The sequence below is a fragment of the Myotis daubentonii genome, chromosome 18 (genome assembly GCF_963259705.1).
Source record: "Myotis daubentonii chromosome 18, mMyoDau2.1, whole genome shotgun sequence".
NCBI lineage: Eukaryota > Metazoa > Chordata > Mammalia > Chiroptera > Vespertilionidae > Myotis > Myotis daubentonii.
This window is the reverse complement of record NC_081857.1, coordinates 21,532,356-21,551,612: the sequence shown is the minus strand read 5'-3', so window position 1 is coordinate 21,551,612 and position 19,257 is coordinate 21,532,356. Positions and strand designations below refer to the sequence as shown.

General features: G+C 37.8%; 1 protein-coding gene across 7 annotated transcripts in view; it reads left to right on the top strand.

The window, feature by feature from the left end:
- CEP350 (centrosomal protein 350) overlaps positions 1 to 19,257 on the top strand; it is a 125,534-nt gene that overhangs the window by 67,888 nt on the left and 38,389 nt on the right. For 6 of the 7 annotated variants that reach the window (XM_059673421.1, XM_059673424.1, XM_059673423.1 and 3 more), the window contains 7 exons: positions 333 to 502; positions 5,680 to 5,876; positions 7,461 to 7,645; positions 8,111 to 8,198; positions 10,708 to 10,854; positions 12,157 to 12,314; positions 18,994 to 19,116. In XM_059673421.1, coding sequence (XP_059529404.1) covers positions 333 to 502; positions 5,680 to 5,876; positions 7,461 to 7,645; positions 8,111 to 8,198; positions 10,708 to 10,854; positions 12,157 to 12,314; positions 18,994 to 19,116 — 1,068 coding nt within the window. The remainder of the gene's footprint in view (positions 1 to 332; positions 503 to 5,679; positions 5,877 to 7,460; positions 7,646 to 8,110; positions 8,199 to 10,707; positions 10,855 to 12,156; positions 12,315 to 18,993; positions 19,117 to 19,257) is intronic. The other variant, XM_059673425.1, reaches the window with a different exon arrangement.

Genomic DNA, 19,257 nt, shown 5'->3' with positions numbered 1-19,257 from the left:
TATTTTATTGATTTTTTACAGAGAGAAAGGGAGAGAGATAGAGAGTTAGAAACATCGATGAGAGAGAAACATCGATCAGCTGCCTCCTGCACATCTCCTACTGGGGATGTGCCCCCAACCCAGGTACATGCCCTTGACCAGAATCGAACCTGGGACCCTTCAGTCCCCAGGCCGACGCTCTATCCACTGAGCCAAACCGGTTTCGGCTATATTACATCTTTTACCATTTTGTATCTTGATCATAACCCCCGTTCCTTAGCCAGATAAGTTTACTTTGAAGTTATCCTTATTTTGTCGCCTTCTTTGTTTGTTTCTATAATATTCATAAACAGAAGTAGTAGTGGTAGCAGCCGTCAAGAAAGTCCTTCAGTTCCATCTTCTAAGGAAAATGAGAAGAAACTTCACAGTGGAAAGACAGAGAGTTCTATTGATGAACAGGTTCAGACTGCTGCGGATGATTCTCTACAAAGTGACAGTGTACCATCTCTTCCCGATGAGAAAGGTAACTTCCTTGCACATATATGTGTAATTATTTGTTTTGGGAGGCTTCTGGAACCCTTTGAAATATTTTTGTACATTTTATAATGAAAATAATATCTAGATATAGCTGTCTATAATTATGACAGCCTTAGGTCTAGGTACCCAGAAGTGAGGTGCTGCCATAACAAATACTAAAAATGTGGTCATGCCTTTAGAATTGGCTAATGAGTAAAGGTTAGAAGTTTTGAGGTACATCCTAGAAAAAGCCTATATTGCCTTTTGCAGACCTATTGGTAGGAATATGGACATTAAAGGTGATTGTGATGAGCCCAGCCTGCATGGCTCAGTGGCTCAGTGTAGACCTATGAACCAGGAGGTCACGGTTCGATTCCCAGTCAAGGCACATGCCCAGGTTGTGGGCTTGATCCCCAGTGGGGGGCATGAAGGAGGCAGTCGATCAATGATTTTCATCATTGATGTTGCTATCTCTCTCCCTCTCTCTTCTTATCTGAAATCAATAAAAATTCTTTTTTTAAAAGAAGAAATAAAAAGGAAGTTAAAAGTGATGAACTTGGAGGAGAAACCCAGATGGCAGCATAGGTAAACACCGGAAATTGCTGCCTCGCACAACTTCAAAAATACAACTAAAAGACAAAACGGACATCATCCAAAACCACAGGAAGGCTGGCTGAGTGGAAATTCTACAACTCGAAGGAAAGAGAAAAGCACACTGAGACTCAGAGGAGGTGCGGAAGTAAAGTGCAGAGGTACTGAGGCTCATGTGGAAAGGACTGGCAAATGAGGACACAGTTGTCTTTTTCAATTGGGAGGGAGTCTCAAACCCCAGACAGCTCTGAATTCTAGTTCTGGGCGAGTCTTTGGGGACCCAGACTCATACGGGGAGAAACTGGACTGTCTGGCATCGGTCGGAACTCGAGGGCAGCTTTCTCTCAGAGATGCTTGCAGCAATTACCGGGGCACTGAGATGCAGGGCCTCTTAGGGTAGGACTGAGAAGCAGACATCGCTGCTTGCTCTGCCCTGTTGATCCCCTGAGACCCTGCCCCATCCAAGCTGTGCGCAGAGGCTTTTGCATATGAAAGGCCTGGCCCTTTGCAATCTAAAAAGTACCTAACAAACTGCAGCTGGTTCAGAGAGACCCAGAACTTCCAAGAGAAGGCCCAAGGCCCCACAGCAGCTTACATTGCTTCACAGCTGGGCCTCATCTGTGCACCTCCAAACCCCAAACAAAGAAGAGGAATCTGCAGATCTCTCCATAGCTCCTGCTGGGTAGCCTCAGGCAGAGGCTAAATTAGCACCTCCTTAGAGATCCAAGAGCCAATGTACCCAGGGGTCAGAGTGGGACCATCCAGATTACAACTCCTCAGATCCATAAGGGACACACTCGGGGAGCAGACTCAGTGAGCACCAAAGCCCCACTGAAGCAAGTCTTGCCCCAGAAGGGTGTCTGCAGCACAGAAGTTCTCCCATTGCAGACACAGCTGATTCTCACAGCCAATTGGCCTGGAGGTCAATCCCTCCCAGTCATACCTACAACAATCAAGGCTTAACTACAATAAGACTGTGCACAAAGCCCACAAAGGGGTGCACCAAGAGTGTCCACCTCAGGTAATTGGTGAGGCTGAGCCACTGGGCCGCATAGGACACCTAGCACAGAAAGCCACCCTATCGACACAGGGAAGCAGCCAAAATGCGGAGACAAAGAAACAGGTCACAAATGACAGAAATGGAGGAGAGCAAACTACTGGATATAGAGTTCAAAGCCACACTTACAAGGTTTTTCAAGAATTTTCTAGAAATCGCCAATAAATTTAGTGAGCCCCTCAAGAAATCTAGTGAGATCCTCGAGGTTATGAAAAAGGACCAACTAGAAATTAAGCATACACTGACTGAAATAAAGAATATTATACAGAGTTCCAACAGCAGACTAGAGGATCGCAAGAATCAAGTCAACGATTTGAAGTACGAAGAAGCAAAAAACACCCAACCGGAAAAACAAAAAGAAAAAAGATTCCAAAAATATGAAGGTAGTGTAAGGAGCCTCTGGGACAACTTCAAGCGTACCAACATCTGAATTATGGGGGTGCCAGAAGAAGAGAGAGAGCAAGATATTGAAAACCTATTTGAAGAAATAGTGACAGAAAACTTCCCCTACCTGGTGAAAGAACTAGACTTACAAGTCCAGGAAGCACAGAGATCCCCAAACAAAAGGAATCCAAAGAGGACCACACCAAGACACATCATAATTAAAATGCCAAGAGCAAAAGACAAAGAGAGAATCTTAAAAGCAGAAAGGCAAGAGAAAAACAGTCAGTTACCTACAAGGTAGTACCCATACAACTGTCAGCTGATTTCTCAACAGAAACTATGCAGGCTAGAAGGGAGTGGCAAGAAATATTCAAAGTGATGAATAGCAAGAACCTACAACCAAGATTACTTTACCCAGCAAAGCTATCATTCAGAATTGAAGGTCAAATAAAGAGCTTCACAGATAAGAAAAAGCTAAAGGAGTTCATCACCACCAAACCAGTATTATATGAAATGCTGAAAGGTATCCTTTAAGAAAAGGAAGAAGAAGAAAAAGGTAAAGATACAAATTATGAACAACAAATACACATCTATCAACAAGTGAATCTAAAAATCAAGTGAATAAATAATCTGATGAACAGAATAAACTGGTGAATGTAATAGAATCAGGGGCATAGAAAGGTAGTGGACTGACTATTCTCGGCGGGGGAAGGAATGTGGGGGGTGTGGGAAGAGACTGGACAAAAATCGTACACCTATGGATAAGGACAGTGTGGGGCGGGGGTAAGGGCAGAGGGTGGGTTGGGAACTGGGTGGAGGGGAGCTATGGGGGGGCGGAAAAGAGGAACAACTGTAATAATCTGAACAATAAAGTTTTAATTTAAAAAAAGTGATGAACTTGGGTATTTAGCTGAGGAAATTTCTAAGCTAAGTGTTGAAGTCATGGCCTGGTTTCTCCTGATGGCTTAGAGTAAAGTGTGAGAGGAAAGATAAATGGAAGGAATTGTTAAACATAAAAGAACCAGAACTTGAAGATTTGGAAAACTCTCAGCCTATCCATATTGTAAAAAATGAGAAAACATGTTCTGGAGAGAACACCAAGGGTGTGACTTGACAGTCACCCCATAAAGAGATTACCCCTGGATTTAATCAGCCATCTCAACAGAAGCTAGGACTATACCAGCAGAGACACTGCTAATTTGGATTGAAGGGCAAGAGAAGGGATGAAATTTAGGAAGACTTTCAGACTTCTGGGATTCCCCTGGATAAGACAGTAGAGCTACCCAGCTGTGAACATGCCTATCTTTCAAGAAAATAGAAGACTGATCCTGAGGTTGATTTATGTATCAGCTGGGTAGCCCCTGCCACCACAGGCTCAGAGCACGAAGGCTGAAGTATAAGGCTGTCCACTCATTGATTTCAGAGGGTGGGGCCCGCTCCTTGGTTTCAGTTGTCCAAGCTGCCCCTGCTCAGGGCCTCAGAAGCAAAGCTGACACCATTGGCCGAGTGGGTGCAGCTGCCACTCAGGGATGAGGGGCAAAGCCCTGCCTGTGGGTGTAGAAAGCATGACTGCCACCTCTGTGGGCTTGAAGGGCAAAGCATCGAGCCAAGGGTGATTATTTTTGAGCCTTAAAAGCTAATGGAATTTGCCTTGCTAGATTTTGGATTTGCTGAAGACCTACTACCCCTTTCTTCTTTGGATTTTTCCCTTTGGAATAGGATTGTCTATTCTACTCTTATGCGACCATTGTGTTTTGAAGCATATAACTTGCCTTGTTTCACAGGTTCGTAGCTAGAAAGGAATTTTGCCTCAGGATGAATGATACCCATATCTACTTAGATGACATTTAGATGAGACTTTGAATGTGTAGTTGATGCTGGAATGGGTTTGGAGGCCCTTGGGAAGGGGTGAATGTATTTTGCAAGCAAGAAGGAATGAATTTTGGGGAGCCAGAAGGTGGAAAGTTAGAGACTGAATTTGCCACAAAATTCCTATCTTAAAGGACTCTTAAAACTCAACAACCCAATTAAAAAAGAATAGTCACTTCATTGGAGAAAATATACAAATGTCAAATAGACATAGGAAAGGTGTTTAATATCATGTGTCATTAGGAAAATGAAAATTCAATCACAACGAGATACTACAACATATCTGTTAGAATGGCTAAAATCCAAAAAACTGACAACAAATGGGTGGCAAGAATGCAGAGCAACACGAGTTTACCTGCATTCATTGCTGATGGGAGTACAGAATGCTACTTTGGAGACATTTTCACAGTATTTTATAAGAATCCAGCAATCATGTGCCTAGGTATTTACCCAAGTGATTTAAAAGCGTATGTCTACACAAAAACCTATCACTAATGTCCATAACACTGTTATTCTTATTTTCTAAAAACTGAAAGCTACAAGATGTTTTATGAGGGGAATGGATAGACTGGTAAATCTATACATTGGAATATTTGTCAGTGATTAAAAGGGAGAATCTATTGCTTCATGCAACAGCATGGTTGCATTTTAAGTGAATTTTAGTAAGTGAAAGAAGCAAGCCCCAAAGATTACATATTGTATGATTTCATTTATATGAAATTCTAGAAAAGGCAAAAGACAGGGATGGAAAACAAATTAATGGTTCCCAGGTGTTAGGTGGAAGAAGAATGATTGACTACAAAGTGGATACATAGCACAGAACTTTTAGTGTGTAACAACTATTATGTAAGGTATTGCATGTTTGTATAGTTGTGTGCACTGTCTGGTGCAATGCATTTGTCAAAACCCTAGAATCATACATCACAAAGAGTAAACTAAACATAGACATCAGCCACAACTAAACACCCCCCCCCCCAATACCAAGATGGAATATAGCCTATGACCATTTCTCAATTATCTATAGGGTATTAGTTTTCTAATTGATTTATAGGAGCTCTTTGTAAATTAAGTACATTATACTTTTATCATATTTCTTTTACTAATATTAGATATTTTAGAGTTCTTGTTTGTAAAATAAGTGAATTTTGTTTATTTCATGCTTACTGCTAGTGATTAGTTATGAGTTTATTATATTGTCTCATAAAGAGGCAGCAACTGCCACTAATTGAGTATCTACTGAAAACTGTTATAATGATAAAATCTACTGCTCCATATTCTTTTAGATTCAGCTTCTATTGTAACAGAATATTCTTTGAAATTTGATGAATCCATGACAGAAGATGAAATAGAAGAAAAATCATTTCGATCTTTACTGCCTTCTGAGAGTCATCGCAGATTTAACCTGGAAAAGAGAAAAAGCCATCATGACGACTCTGATGAAGAAACTTCCCCAGAAAAGACTACACTGTCTTCTGCCAAGGTGGGTTTCAGTGTACCTATAGAGATGCTTCATAAGTAGTTGTGAATGTGTTCTCTTAAAGTTGTGAGGATACATTTTGTACTTGAACTCAATTGTTAGCTATCAAAATGATTTTCTTAAGATACCAATTTTATGTTACATTGTTGCTATAAAATTAGGCTTTGCCTTCTTTACAAAGTAGAATACAAACTTATTCCTAAGGCCTTTGAGTGTCTGAACCAGAGTTATCTCTTTAGCTTTTTTACTTGTTTCACTCTTAAAAATTTTAATTTTATTTAAAAATTTATATTTATATCATTCTAAAATGTAAACCTTGTGGATAGTAAAGACAAATTCTTACCATGTTTATATCCCTGGGGCAGTACCAGCCTTACAGTGGTTGTTGGTTAAAATTTAATGGCTGGCTGCCCTAGCTGGTTTGGCTCAGTAGATAGAGCATCAGCCTATGGACTGAAGGGTCCCAGGTTTGATTCTAGTCAAGTGTACATGCCTAGGTTGTGTGCTCGATCCCCAGTGTGGGGCGTGCAGGAGACAGCCAATCAATGATTCTCCCGCATCGTTGATGTTTCTCTCTCTTCCTCTCCCCTCCTCTCTGAAATCAATAAAAATATATTTTAAAAAAATTTAATGGCTGAATAAATTAGTAGATGAATGTTACCCCCTCTCATGTTTTTTTTTATTATTATTATTTTTTTATTGATTTCAGAGAGGAACGAAGTGGGAGAGAGAGATAGAAAGATCCATGATGAGAGAGAATCATGCATTGGCTGCCTCCTGCAAGTTCCTCACTGGGGATCGAGCCCACAACCTGGGCATGTGTCCTTTACTGGAATCGAACCTGGGACCTTTTGGTTTGCAGGCCGACACTCTATCCACTGAGCCAAACTGGCCAGGGCTCGTGCCTTTTTTGAAAATGTTTTCTACATGGTTGTCAATATTTTTTAAAAAGTTTTTATTGATTTCAGAGAGAGAGAGAGAGAGAGAGAGAGAGATAGAAACATCAGTGATGAGAGAGAATCATAGATCAGCTGCCTCCTGCGTGCCCCCCACTGGGGATCGAGCCTGCAATCCAGGCACATGCCCTGGTTGGGAATTGAACCATGACCTCCTGGTTCATAGGTTGAAACTCAATCACTGAGCCACACCAGCTGGGCAGTTGGCAACATTTTTAATTTAATTCTTTTTATTTATATAATATTTTATAAGTGCATGTTTCTTTTTTTTTTCTGCATACCTCTTTTAGTGAAGTGAATTATGTTCCAAAAGGTTTAGATCAGTGGTTCTCAACCTATGGGTCGTGACCCTTTTTCACGCATATATAATAATTACATATTGTTTTTGTAATTAATCACTATGCTTTAATTATGTTCAATTTGTAACAATGAAAATACATCCTGCATATCAGATATTTACATGAGGATTTATAACAGTAGCAAAATTACAGTTATGAAGTAGCAACGAAAATAATTTTATGGTTGGGGGTCACCACAACATGAGGAACTGTATTAAAGGGTTGCGGCATTAGGAAAGTTGAGAACCACTGGTTTAGATGATCATAAATTCAAAGTAAACTCTTTGTGTTAGGAGCTGAGCATGCCATTCTCAGGAGGACAAGATAGCTTTTCTAAGTTTACTATGGAGATGGTTCGACAGTATATGAAAGAAGAGGAAATGAGGGCAGCTCACCAGTCTTCACTCCTGCGTCTCCGTGAAAAAGCCTTGAAGGAGAAAACTAAGGCTGAATTAGCCTGGCTAGAGCATCAGAAAAAGTAAGTTCTTTCAGTGAACATAGTTTTCACTGTTTAATTTTTCTCATTAAAACCAAATGCTTGGTTTTTAAAGATGATTTTGTTTCTTTGATTTGATCAACCCTGTTTCATAAGCTAGAAATATGGCTGCCATATTTGAATCATGTTGCTTTTAAGACCTTCTACTCACGTAACATTTTCTTTGCATTTCTCTTTTTTCACTTAACTGACTCTTAAGTTGTCATTTTATACTTAATTCCCTTATTATATTGTAAATTTCTTAAACCTTTTTTTTTAAAGAACACAATGTAGTTTGCATATATTGTTTTTGCAGTGAAATAATTGTTGGGATAGGAATTGCTGCATGGAGCAACTGTTTTCCCCATTTGAAAATGTTTAATTGGTTTAGAGACTTTAGTGGTTGGAATTATTGACATTAGAATAGAAATATAATCTAATCTTTGTCTTGATGGGAAATATTTGCAGACATCTCAGAGACAAAGGAGAAGATGATAAAATGCCCCCACTACGGAAGAAGCAGCGTGGCTTGCTCTTAAAGTTGCAGCAAGAAAAGGTACGTTAGGAAAAAGACTACTGTAAGAGAACTTATCATAAGGCAAGTTAGATGTGGAATCTACTATTTTGCCTAATCTCTTTTTCTTACTATGCTAATTGAGATTTAATTGATATTCACCACTGTTTATGCCTATACTACTATAATTACAGGAGTTGCTTGGTAGTCTACTATATTTCTCCAAATTAGGATTGCTTGTCACTGGTGACTTAATACAATATAGCAGCGATTTTCAACCTGTGAGCTGCAAGAATTTTTAAAACATGCAATACCTGACTAGTTATTGACCTCTTTCCTTTAGATTGTCAAATGAAAAAATGACAACAGCCAACACAATAGCCACCCAGTGTTCTTGAATCAAAATTATATACCTTTTTTTTTGACAAATTGGCAAAAAAATAACTGTTTTGGCATATTGCAGAATTTTAGTAATTAGCTTATGTATACTATGAAATGAAAAAGGTTGAAAATTGCTGCAGTATAGAATCAAGTCTTCTGCCTTCATTTAGTATGTAAAATAAAATAGTCCTTTGAAATGCATATTTTTTAAAAATAAGGTATTTATAAGAGTTTATTTAGATTAATATTTTTTTAGTCACTGTTTTTCCAATAGATTTCTAAGGCATATTAATTACAAGTTGACAAATATTTTGGTTTAGTGGACTCAGAAACACCTGGGATTTGAATCTTGGAGAGGCAGCATGGTGTAGTGCTTAAAAATTCAGCGCTAGAGTCAGATTGCCTGGGTTAAAATCCAAAGTCTATCAATATTAGTTTCATAACTTAGGACAAGTTACTTAACTTCTCAGTGCCTCAGTTTCCTTATCTGTCAGCTGAGGATAATACTGATAATATACTTTGCAGGGTTGTTGGGAGGAATAAATGAATTAATACGTATAATAAACTTAGAACAGCCCTTGGCACACGGTAAGTGCTCAATAAATGTTAGTTTTTAGTACTTGAATTCTAGCTTTGTCACTTGCAATTGTGTAATCATAGTCATGTTTAAGTAACTCTTTGAGACTTAAGTTCCTTATCCGTGGGAGTGAGATTATATAGACTTCATATGGTGGTTGTAAGGACTGAGTGCAATAACATATGTAAACATATTTCATATTGCCTGGTCAGTATGGAATCAATAGATTCTAGTTTTCTTTTCCCTTATTGACCTGTTGCCAGTTACTATTTTGTTAGATGGTCAATGAACTTAATCATTTGAGTTATATGTTGGATTACTACTTAAATAGCCTTTTTTTTTTTTTTTTTAGTTTACCTAGGAAACATGATTGCAAGAAATTATAAGTAACAAATTGTTAATGTCTTTATTATGTTTATTTTTATTGACAAGAAAACAGATTAAAACATTTTTGAAAAAAGGACAATCCCTGTTAAGTTTTAACATTTATTAACAGCAAAGTGTATCATCTTTTGCTCACTTAATTAGCAATAGAGAGCTTATGATATCCTGTGTAGAGAGAGCTTGGTGCAATGTAGTCTTAAATGTTTTTGGTGGCATTTTAAGTGGAGACAATTATGTTTTAAAAATAAATTTAAAACTTTTAAGGGTTAAAAAAAACACACGCCCTTTTAAGGGCCATAAAATGATTCATCCTCTTTGTCTTATTTTTTGGAATCTCTCCTAAAGAACTAATCCATAGTATGAAACAATTATAAACATTAAAGCAGTGTTAGTGATAGTAAAAATTTATAAGGAACTTATACTAGAAAATGTGAAGGGCGGCATGTTAAGTATAAAAAGAGCAGATGAAATCATAGTCTGGTGTAATTATAATTATTTAAAGGGTTATGTTAAATTATTTTAGATAGATGAAGTTATGTGACTTGTTTTTCCTTTTTCAATATTTACAGAGTTTTCAATGTTATTACTTTTATCTTGAAACTAGAGGTCTGTTGCAGGAAGATTCCTGCAAAAATAAGGCTTCCTGAGACCGAAGCGAAGCAGAGAAGGGAGCAAAGCCCACCGAGGCAGGCTTCGCTCCCTTCTCCGCTGCCTCGCTCCCTCCCTTCGCCGCTTAGCCCTCGGCTCCCTCCCTTCTCTGCCACCTGGGCTCTCTCCCTTCTCCGCCACTTTGCTCCCTCGCCAGGTCACTGATCCAAGGCCCGGGGCCACCCTGGCAGCATCTCGTGTTGCTGGCCCCGCCTCGCCCGGTCAGGGGTCCGGGGCCTGCAGGCAGTGTCGCTCACACGCTGCCGGCCCCGCCTCGCCGGGGCCCGGGTCCATGTCCCAGGTCCTGCAGGTCCCAGCCCTGCCTGCTGTATGCAAATTAGCCACCGTCTTCGTTGGTGGTTACTTTGCATATCGTTCTGATTAGCCAATGGGAAGCATAGCGAAGGTACGGTCAATTACCCTGTTTGTCTATTATTAGATAGGATACTGTATATTTTTATTCTTGTTAAATGTGATGATTGGATGATTTTCTTTTTAAAATGTTACTTTTGACCTTTCTCCTCCAAATCTCAGTGCCTCTCCTAACTCTTTAAACCTTAGGCAGAAATTAAACGACTTCAAGAAGCTAATAAGGCAGCTCGGAAGGAAAGACAACTGATTCTTAAACAGCAGGAGGAGATAGAAAGGATCCGACAGACTACCATAAAACTGCAGGAGAAGTTAAAGTCTGCAGGGGAAAATAAATTGGTAAATCACATGAAATTATTATTTCTTTGCTTTTGGCCTCTTGCTGCCTGCTAATTCCTAGCCCTGCCTCATTTTCTGATACGATGGGTACGCTCATTCTAGCACTGTGATACATGATGAACTAGGGTAAAGTTTTATGTATGTGCCTTTATGTACAGTGATAGTATTTTTTTATTTTACTATGGAATATTCAAGTTTTGAAAGGAACACATGGCTCATATATTAGTTTAAAAATGTTTTCCATTTATGAACTCAGTTGAGACAGAGAACCTTGTTATTTCTCATCAATCCAGATACATTCCTTAGAATTAATGAGACTATTTTTGCTATTTATATGAAACTTATTTCAGCTATTCAATGTTAATATAATGATATGTGATTCAAAGGAGAGACACAGACTATGATCTCTGGGAATTTCACCTCACTCTGGGCTCATGATTTGCCATGTCCCACTGGACATCCCCATTGCCCGACTTGGGCTCTTATTTCCTGCTTAGGCCACTCTCCTACATTAGATGCACTTCATCTCACTCAGGTTGGGACACCTCACTCTCAGCCTCTTTGTCTTTCTCCACCTTGTTCTGTTCATCTAATGATTTTAGGACCGAATCGTTCAGGAAGGGGAAGGCCTCTGCTTTGTTTGTATTGTTCACAAAATAAAAAGTCATGATTATTCCTATCCAGCTTCCAGAAAAAGTAGAGAATAAATGATTATTTGTATGAAAGTCTTACTAAGCAATTAAAGTTTTACTTTTGTTCATTAGGTTTAATATATTGATTAAATCAATGGTTCCTAAATGTTTTATTATAAACTTTTTAATTTGTAAAAACATTGTTTTCTATAAGGAATATTTAAAGAAAAAGATCCATCCATCAGTATGATTAAAATAATGATGTGTTCCTTTCATTGTTTGTGTCTGTACATATGTTTTATATAGTTATAATGTCTGTAATTATATATTCCTCTTGAGGAATATATATAATTTTTATATATATTAAATTAGGACATTTAGATACCAGATTACTAACAGCAGAAGTTTTTTAAATTTTTTTTACTTCTTAAAAAAATATTACACTTTGTGATTATATATAAATATATGTAAAATACACAACATAAAATTTATATTTTAACCACTTTTAAATATGTGATATAATTTTGTCATCTAAGTAATACCATAATTTCAGCTATTTTATAAATATTGTTTTGGATATAAACTTAATTTTGAAATGACAGTGTTTATGATCACTTTGAGATCTTGAATTTTCGTAAAAGTGTAATACTTTATTCCCCTTTCTTTGTAGGACTCACATAGTGATGATGATACAAAGGATAATAAGGCAATCAGTCCTGGTCCAACTGACTTGGAGACCCGAAGTCCTTCCCCCATTTCCATCTCCAGCAGTGAAACTAGCAGCATTATGCAGAAACTGAAGAAAATGAGAAGCCGCATGGATGAAAAGTAATTCATTTTCATAAATAGTTCCTGTTTTCATTGAAAGTAGTATTAAAAAATAATATTTTTAATGTGCTTCATTAGATTTGTTTGGTATAACATAGTACTTTATGGATTTAGTAGCATTTTAGCAGAAAGATTGCCAGTCTACAAGTAAAATATAGATCTGATTTATAAAGCAAATATTCTTGTTTTTAATATAGCCAGGTTTCTTATTTTTAAAATCAAGAGTAGTATTTGTACATATACCTATGACAATGTTTTCTCCTTTCTTTTGCCAAAAGTTATGAGTAAGTGTGAAATTTGTACTTTCTCTGAAATCTGAGGACAGGTCTCCTGACTTGGGGAAGCAATTAATTAATGGTATGTCCTGAGATCTTATCCTGTGGCTTTTTGACAACTCTCAGGCTTATTCCAATAGAAGAGAGAAATTTAACCTTCTGAGTAGGTGTGGATTGCTCAATTGAAACTACAAAGACTGAAATTCTCCTGGGAATTTTAAGTATTAGTTTCTAAAGGCTCTTTTAAAGAAGCTACTTAAATGTAGCTCAGTTGTATGTCCCCTTTGACCATGTAAAAGAACATTAATGTGAGAGTTTACTCTTTTTGGTGTATATTGCATTAAATATGTATATTAGCTGCTAATGGACCCTACCTCTGATTAAAGAAGAACCTCTACCTTCTTTCAATGTGGAAGGAGACCCATTACAAATTTTTGCTGATTGCCATTTTATTTTAAGTTAGCAATTTGAACCACAGGTTGAACTTAAGTTGTATCTTGATATCCTTTGGCAGTGTACCACACATCATTAAATGTAATAATGCTCTGTATTCATAAATATGCTCTATAGTCAAAATAATGCTCTACATTCATTAAATCAACCTATGACTTAATTAGTTTCTGAACAACTAAGCTGTTGTAAGTCAAATGTTAATAACTATAGGTGCGGTGTTATACATTGGCACTTCATTGCTTTAGTGAAATTACATTTCTTTTTTTAAAAAAATATGTTTTTGTTGATTTTTTTTTAAGAGAGAGAGGAAGGGAGAGGGATAGAGAGAAACATTGATGAGAAAAAAGCATCATCAATTGGCTGCCTCATTCATACCCCCTACCAGGGATCAAGCGCAAAACCCAGGCATGTGCCTGACCAGTTATCAAACCAGCAATCTCTTGGTTCCTGGGTCAACACTTAACCACTGACCCATACCAGCCTGGCTAAAATGGCATTTTAAAACTTAATATTAACATTTCATAACTTAAAAATACCCACGTTGATTATAAAAATAAGTTTAAAAAATATAAATTTTAAAAATGGAAGGGGTTAAAACCAAATATTCATCAACGTGTAAGTATTCCTTTTGGATGATTTCCATGGAATAGACTAATTAATTAAGGCTTTTTCAAATAGGAACTTATTGAAATCCTGTATCATAAAAGGCTAATATGCAAAATGACCAAACAACAGAATGACTGGTCGCTGTGATGTGCACTGACCACCAGGGGGCAGACGCTCAACGCAGGAGCTGCCCCCTGGTTGTCAGTGTACTCCCACGGGGGAGTGCCACTCAGCCAGAAGCCGGGCTCATGGCTGACAAGTGTAGTGGCTGTGGTGGGAGCTTCTCCTGCCTCTGCGGCAGTTGGACATCCCCTGAGGGCTCCCGGACTGCGAGAGGGTGCAAGCCGGGCTGAGGGGCCCCTCCTCCCCACAACTGCACAAATTACATGCACCAGGCTTCTAGTACAAAATAATATTGAATGTAAGCTGCAATTGAAAAATAAAATATATTTATTTAGTGAAAGCAAAACAAAACCAAAAAATATTTATGGTAATGCTGACTAATATTGAAATCTTCACCATATCTGCTGAATTTAAAAAGTTAAGGATTTAACTTGCAAGGAAGGCTTTTGATATTTATTAAAGAAGATATTTTAATTAGAATTTTAAAGAATGTAATACATATTGCCTTAATTAGAAATATAATTTTTATAGAGAAGATTCTAGACTAAGTGTAGTAGCTGAATAAATCCTGATAGTCTGTTAATATATTTTTATTCTATTTATTTTCTAGATAGGAATAATATACCTGTCTTATTTTGTTTAAGTATATGTAAATTATTAGATAATGTTAAGTAATTGAATAGAGTTTTCTATAGGAAAAAAATACTAGACTGCATTTTCTTTTAGGTCAGTTATCTTATCCTCATTTATCTTTCTTTTTGAATATCATTAAGAATGTTTTAAGGACTAGGAAAGGTAGAAGAGAATATTGGGGGGATAAATGGTGATGGAAGGAGACTTGACTTGGAGTGGTAAACACACAATACAGTATATAGGTGATGTATTATAGAATTGTACACCTGAAACCTATATAATTTTATTAACCAACTAGAGGCTCGGTGCATGACATTCATGCACTGGTGGGTGTGCACCCTCTCCAATCTGGGAGCCCTCAGGGGAACCCTCTCCAATCCGGGAGTTTCTGTCTGTCTTTGCAATCATATGAGTGAATTGTCTGAGACCCCAACTCAGTTTGGTTTGTTGCTCACAGAATAATAGAGGCTTTTTTTTTTTCTTTGCTTCATTGGTGGAGATTTCCTTGAAGTTTTAGGATATCTTCCCTTTAATTTTTCCTAGACACTCTGATTTTACTTATGACTCTCACCTTTGCTTTCCCTCCATCCCCCACCGCAACAGTAACTTGCTCCAGGCTCACTTTGCTCCTAGAGCAGCGGTTCTCAATCTGTGGGTTGCGACCCCTTTGGGGGTCGAACGACCCTTTCACAGGGGGAGCCTAAGACCATCAGAAAACACATATATAATTACATATTGTTTTTGTGATTAATCACTATGCTTTAATTATGTTCAATTTGCAACAATGAAATTGGGGGTCACCACAACATGAGGAACTGTATTAAAGGGTCGCAGTATTAGGAAGGTTGAGAACCACTGCTCTAGTTTCTAGGAGAGCTGTCTGCCACCAGAACTACGATTCCCAGCATTCCTGGTGCTCCCCGTGCTCTGGGCTTCCACTTCTGTTCCTGGGGCTGCCATCAGAACTATTCCCCAAATTCCTGGTGCTCCCCACACTCTTGGTTTTCCCTTCCTGCTCTGTCTCCGTTCCATGGCCTCCCATTCTGCCAAGTCCTCTAAGCAACCAGCTCTCCCTCTCTGCTCTCTGTCTGGCAGCTTGGGAGCCAAGTTCCCCAAGCCGCTCCACTCTCCCTGCCTGTCCTACTCTGTTCTCCGCCCAGCGGTTTGGGGGGTGACCGAGGGAGCCACGTCCTCCAAGCCTCCAGCTCTCCCGCTCTGCTCTCCACCCAGCGGCCTCTGGGGAGCGACCGAGGGAACCACGTCCCCCCAAGCTGCTGGCTGTCCCACTCTGCTCTCCACACGGCGCCTGTGTAAACAAATTAACCTGCCATCTTTGTTGGGTTAATTTGCATAAGCACTCCTGATTGGCTGGTGAGTGTAGTGGAGGGATGGTCAATTTACATGTTTCTCTTTTATTATATAGGATGTCACCCCAGTAAATTCAAGAAAAAAAGAAAGGAAATGGTTAGGGACTTGAAAAAATTAATCCATTTTCAAATTAAAAACAAATTTTATTTTTACTTGTAACAATATAACATTAAGGAATCCTAGAGGCAGAAAGAATTTTAAAATGATTTAGGATATTAGATTTTTATTTCATATTTTTCAGAACCAAATGATTTTAGAACTGGTTATTTCATTTAAAAATTTAGATCCTAATTTTGCTTTTCCAAATTATATGATTTTATAATATGTTGGGACAATCTATAGTTATAGAAGCTTAGTTGGGGAGGAGGTTCTCATTTATGTCACATGGCCTACCAGTTTGTTGTATTAAAAAAGTGTGAGGAGGTACTTGAATGGAGAAAGAAAGAACCATAAAATGCTATTACTAGGAGGGTTTTTAGGGAAGTCATCTAATATAGTCCCTTAGTTTTACAGGAAGGAATGATGCCCACAGAGATTAAGTAACTGGTCCCAGGTCACACACACATCAACTGGCAGAGCTGGAACTGGAAACCTGCTCTCTGAACTTTAGCCAACTAAAATTAAAGTTGAATTAAGTTGGCCTATCTGCTTTTAACCTTAGAATTAAAAAAAAAAAAAACACCTACATTGATGACTTAAAGTTATCTAAGTAGAAACTGAGCCTTCTAAATAGTATTTATTGAAACTGGAAAAAGGCCCATTGGCTCATTGCTGGAGTTGAATAGCTGCATAGCTCAACTTTAGAGTGTGTGAAAGTGTGACTTTAAAAATGATGCAATTACTCATGAATTTCTTAAGATTAAACATTATCATCTATATATATAAAAGCCTAAGCAACCGTTCGACCTGTTGGCCAGTCTCTGTGACGCACACTGACCACCAGGGGACAGATGCTCAACGCAAGAGCTGTCCCCTGTTGGTCAGTGCGCTCCCTCAGTGGGAGCACTGCGCAGCTGACTGATGGATGGGTGCCAGACACAGGGCTCAGGGCTGGCCACCGCAGCCCGGAGACCGCAGTGGAGTGGCAGTGAGCCTGCTGAGCGGCGGTGGCAGGCACACTGGGGCCAGGATGAGCAGGAGCAGCAGGAGGCATTGGACTGCTGGTTTTGGCCTGATCCCTGCAGGCCACACAGAGGGACCCCACCGGGCTTCTAGTAGGAACATAATAATCTCCATACTCTATTAAATCTCTTATACATCTAATCCTAGTACACTTTTCTTACTAACAGAGGCCTTGTTGGGGTGATACCTTAACAACAACTATAAAGTGTATTAGTAGCATTTTCTATTAGTGGGCATTTATGTCTCCATAATTCACAAATTTTATTTCTTGTGCAGCATCTTGAAAGATTGTTGAGTCTAGTGTAAAATACCGTGCTTTTCTCTCAACTTTAGTTATTTAGCTTTTAAAAGATACTCTTTATTTCTAAAATGTACATATATTAAATAAGGAACATGTATGTTCTGGGAAGAAGTTCTAACTTTAAGTTAAAACTTTTATTATACTATTTCTTTATTTTAATTTATTTTTCTGGTGTTCATTTTTCTGGTTTCTTCTGGTGTTCATTTCTAACCTAGAGCTTTTGAATATGCTTAATCTTTACAAATGAAGAAAAAGATCACTATTTGTTTTAATAGAAAAAATTATCCTTTATTGGGCTGGACAAAAAAATTAAATTGTATCTTTTTACAGTTTATTGCACATGTTTCAATATTCTACTTTTTGTACTAGGTCATGCATGCATTTAGCGGTTATACACTTAATAAGAGGGTGGGTGAAATTTGAGTGTTGAATAGATTTTTTTTGGAACTTTTGCCAAGTAAATGTGTTTTCACAAAGTATTTTGATAATTGGCATCAAAATAAGTTTATTATATGTTCTTGCATTAAAGAATGGCATTAAAGAATGGCAAGGAAGATTGCAGTGTCTTACTGAAATTTGGAAAATTTGTTTTTCCTCGAACTTTGGTGCAGAAAATCAAGGCAATCCAGGTGTGTGTGTGTGTGTGTGTGTGTGTGTGTGTGTAAATGAAAGAGAGGCGAAATACTAAGTTGTATACAGAAAACAGACTTGAGATCGTCTGTTTTCTAAAAATACACATAGGAAAGACTGTGCATACTTTTTAAAATCCAAATGAGTGACTGGGTTTATGCCTAGATTTTCTCACTTCTGTGACGTACTGATATTATTCCTTGCCCTTCCAAGGCAATAAATGTTGCCTTGATCCACAAGTTATTGTTGTGTGCATGTGAACAGGAGCATGCTCTGTCAAAGAGAATTAGCCTTTCCAAACTTACTAGACTTATTTTTTCTTTCATGTATATAATGATCTATTTGTTATTTAAAAAGAAGGGAAACTAGTGGATTTTTGCTGTTTTTATAACTTTAACATATATAATTTTCTTACCTTTAACCTTGTGATTGAGCTGTCCACAGCATGAATTTTAAAACTGGAATTAGCTTAGTTTATTCTTAATTATGTGTCCTAATATTTTATAGGATGGATATTGTATTTCAATATTATTATTCGATAATATTGGGCCTTTGTTAAAAATAAAGCAAGAAACCTCTACCTGGTCCTGTTAGTAGCAGTAAATTTTTTTGTTGTAGAGGTGAATAGTGTATTTTTACTATATATTGATTTTCTAAATTATATTATTATTTTCAAGTTGATCATGATGATAAGGTTAAGTAAGGCAAATGTAGTGCTTTTTTATTTAATTTCAAGCTTAAAATATATGACAAGTTACAGATATATAAATCACTTGCTCAGGATTACATATGTATGTAGAATTGCTGATACGTAGGTTCACAGCCATAATTGTACTTTATGCTAAAGCTTATGGGGCAATTTATTTAGCTGCAGAATGTACTTCTTATTACTTTACTAACAAACAAGTAAATTACTTAAAAGTGTAGATGATGGTTAAGCAACATGTGAGAAGAAAGGCACGTTTATTCAGAAATCATTGGTAAGGTCTATAAAAGGTACATGTTTTATGTGTCACACAGAGTATAACACTTGCTTTAACTGAGTAGCTTATAATGTTCTTCAGGAAACATATTAAAAGTTCCTCATTCAGCTCTTTTATGCTTTCCCTTTCTCATTCTTTCTGCCTCTTGATCTCTTGGTTTTAAAATCTTCCTCCTTATTTTGTAGACACTGCTCTCCTGTTCACTACTTCTTCTCTGTCTTTACGTCTCATCACTGGGCCTCTCTCAGTGTCTGTTTTCCCAACCTCCATCCCAAATTCCAGCTGTATATCTACAACCAGTTGGTCAGGTAACTGCACCTTTTTCAGTGCACTCTTTGATAGAGCATGCTCTGTTCTTTCTGTTTGTTTTGTTTGCTTTTTTCTTTTTCTTTTTTGTTTGTTTGTCCTAACAGAATAGAGGCCTCTTGTCAAATGTCCCATAGATTTTA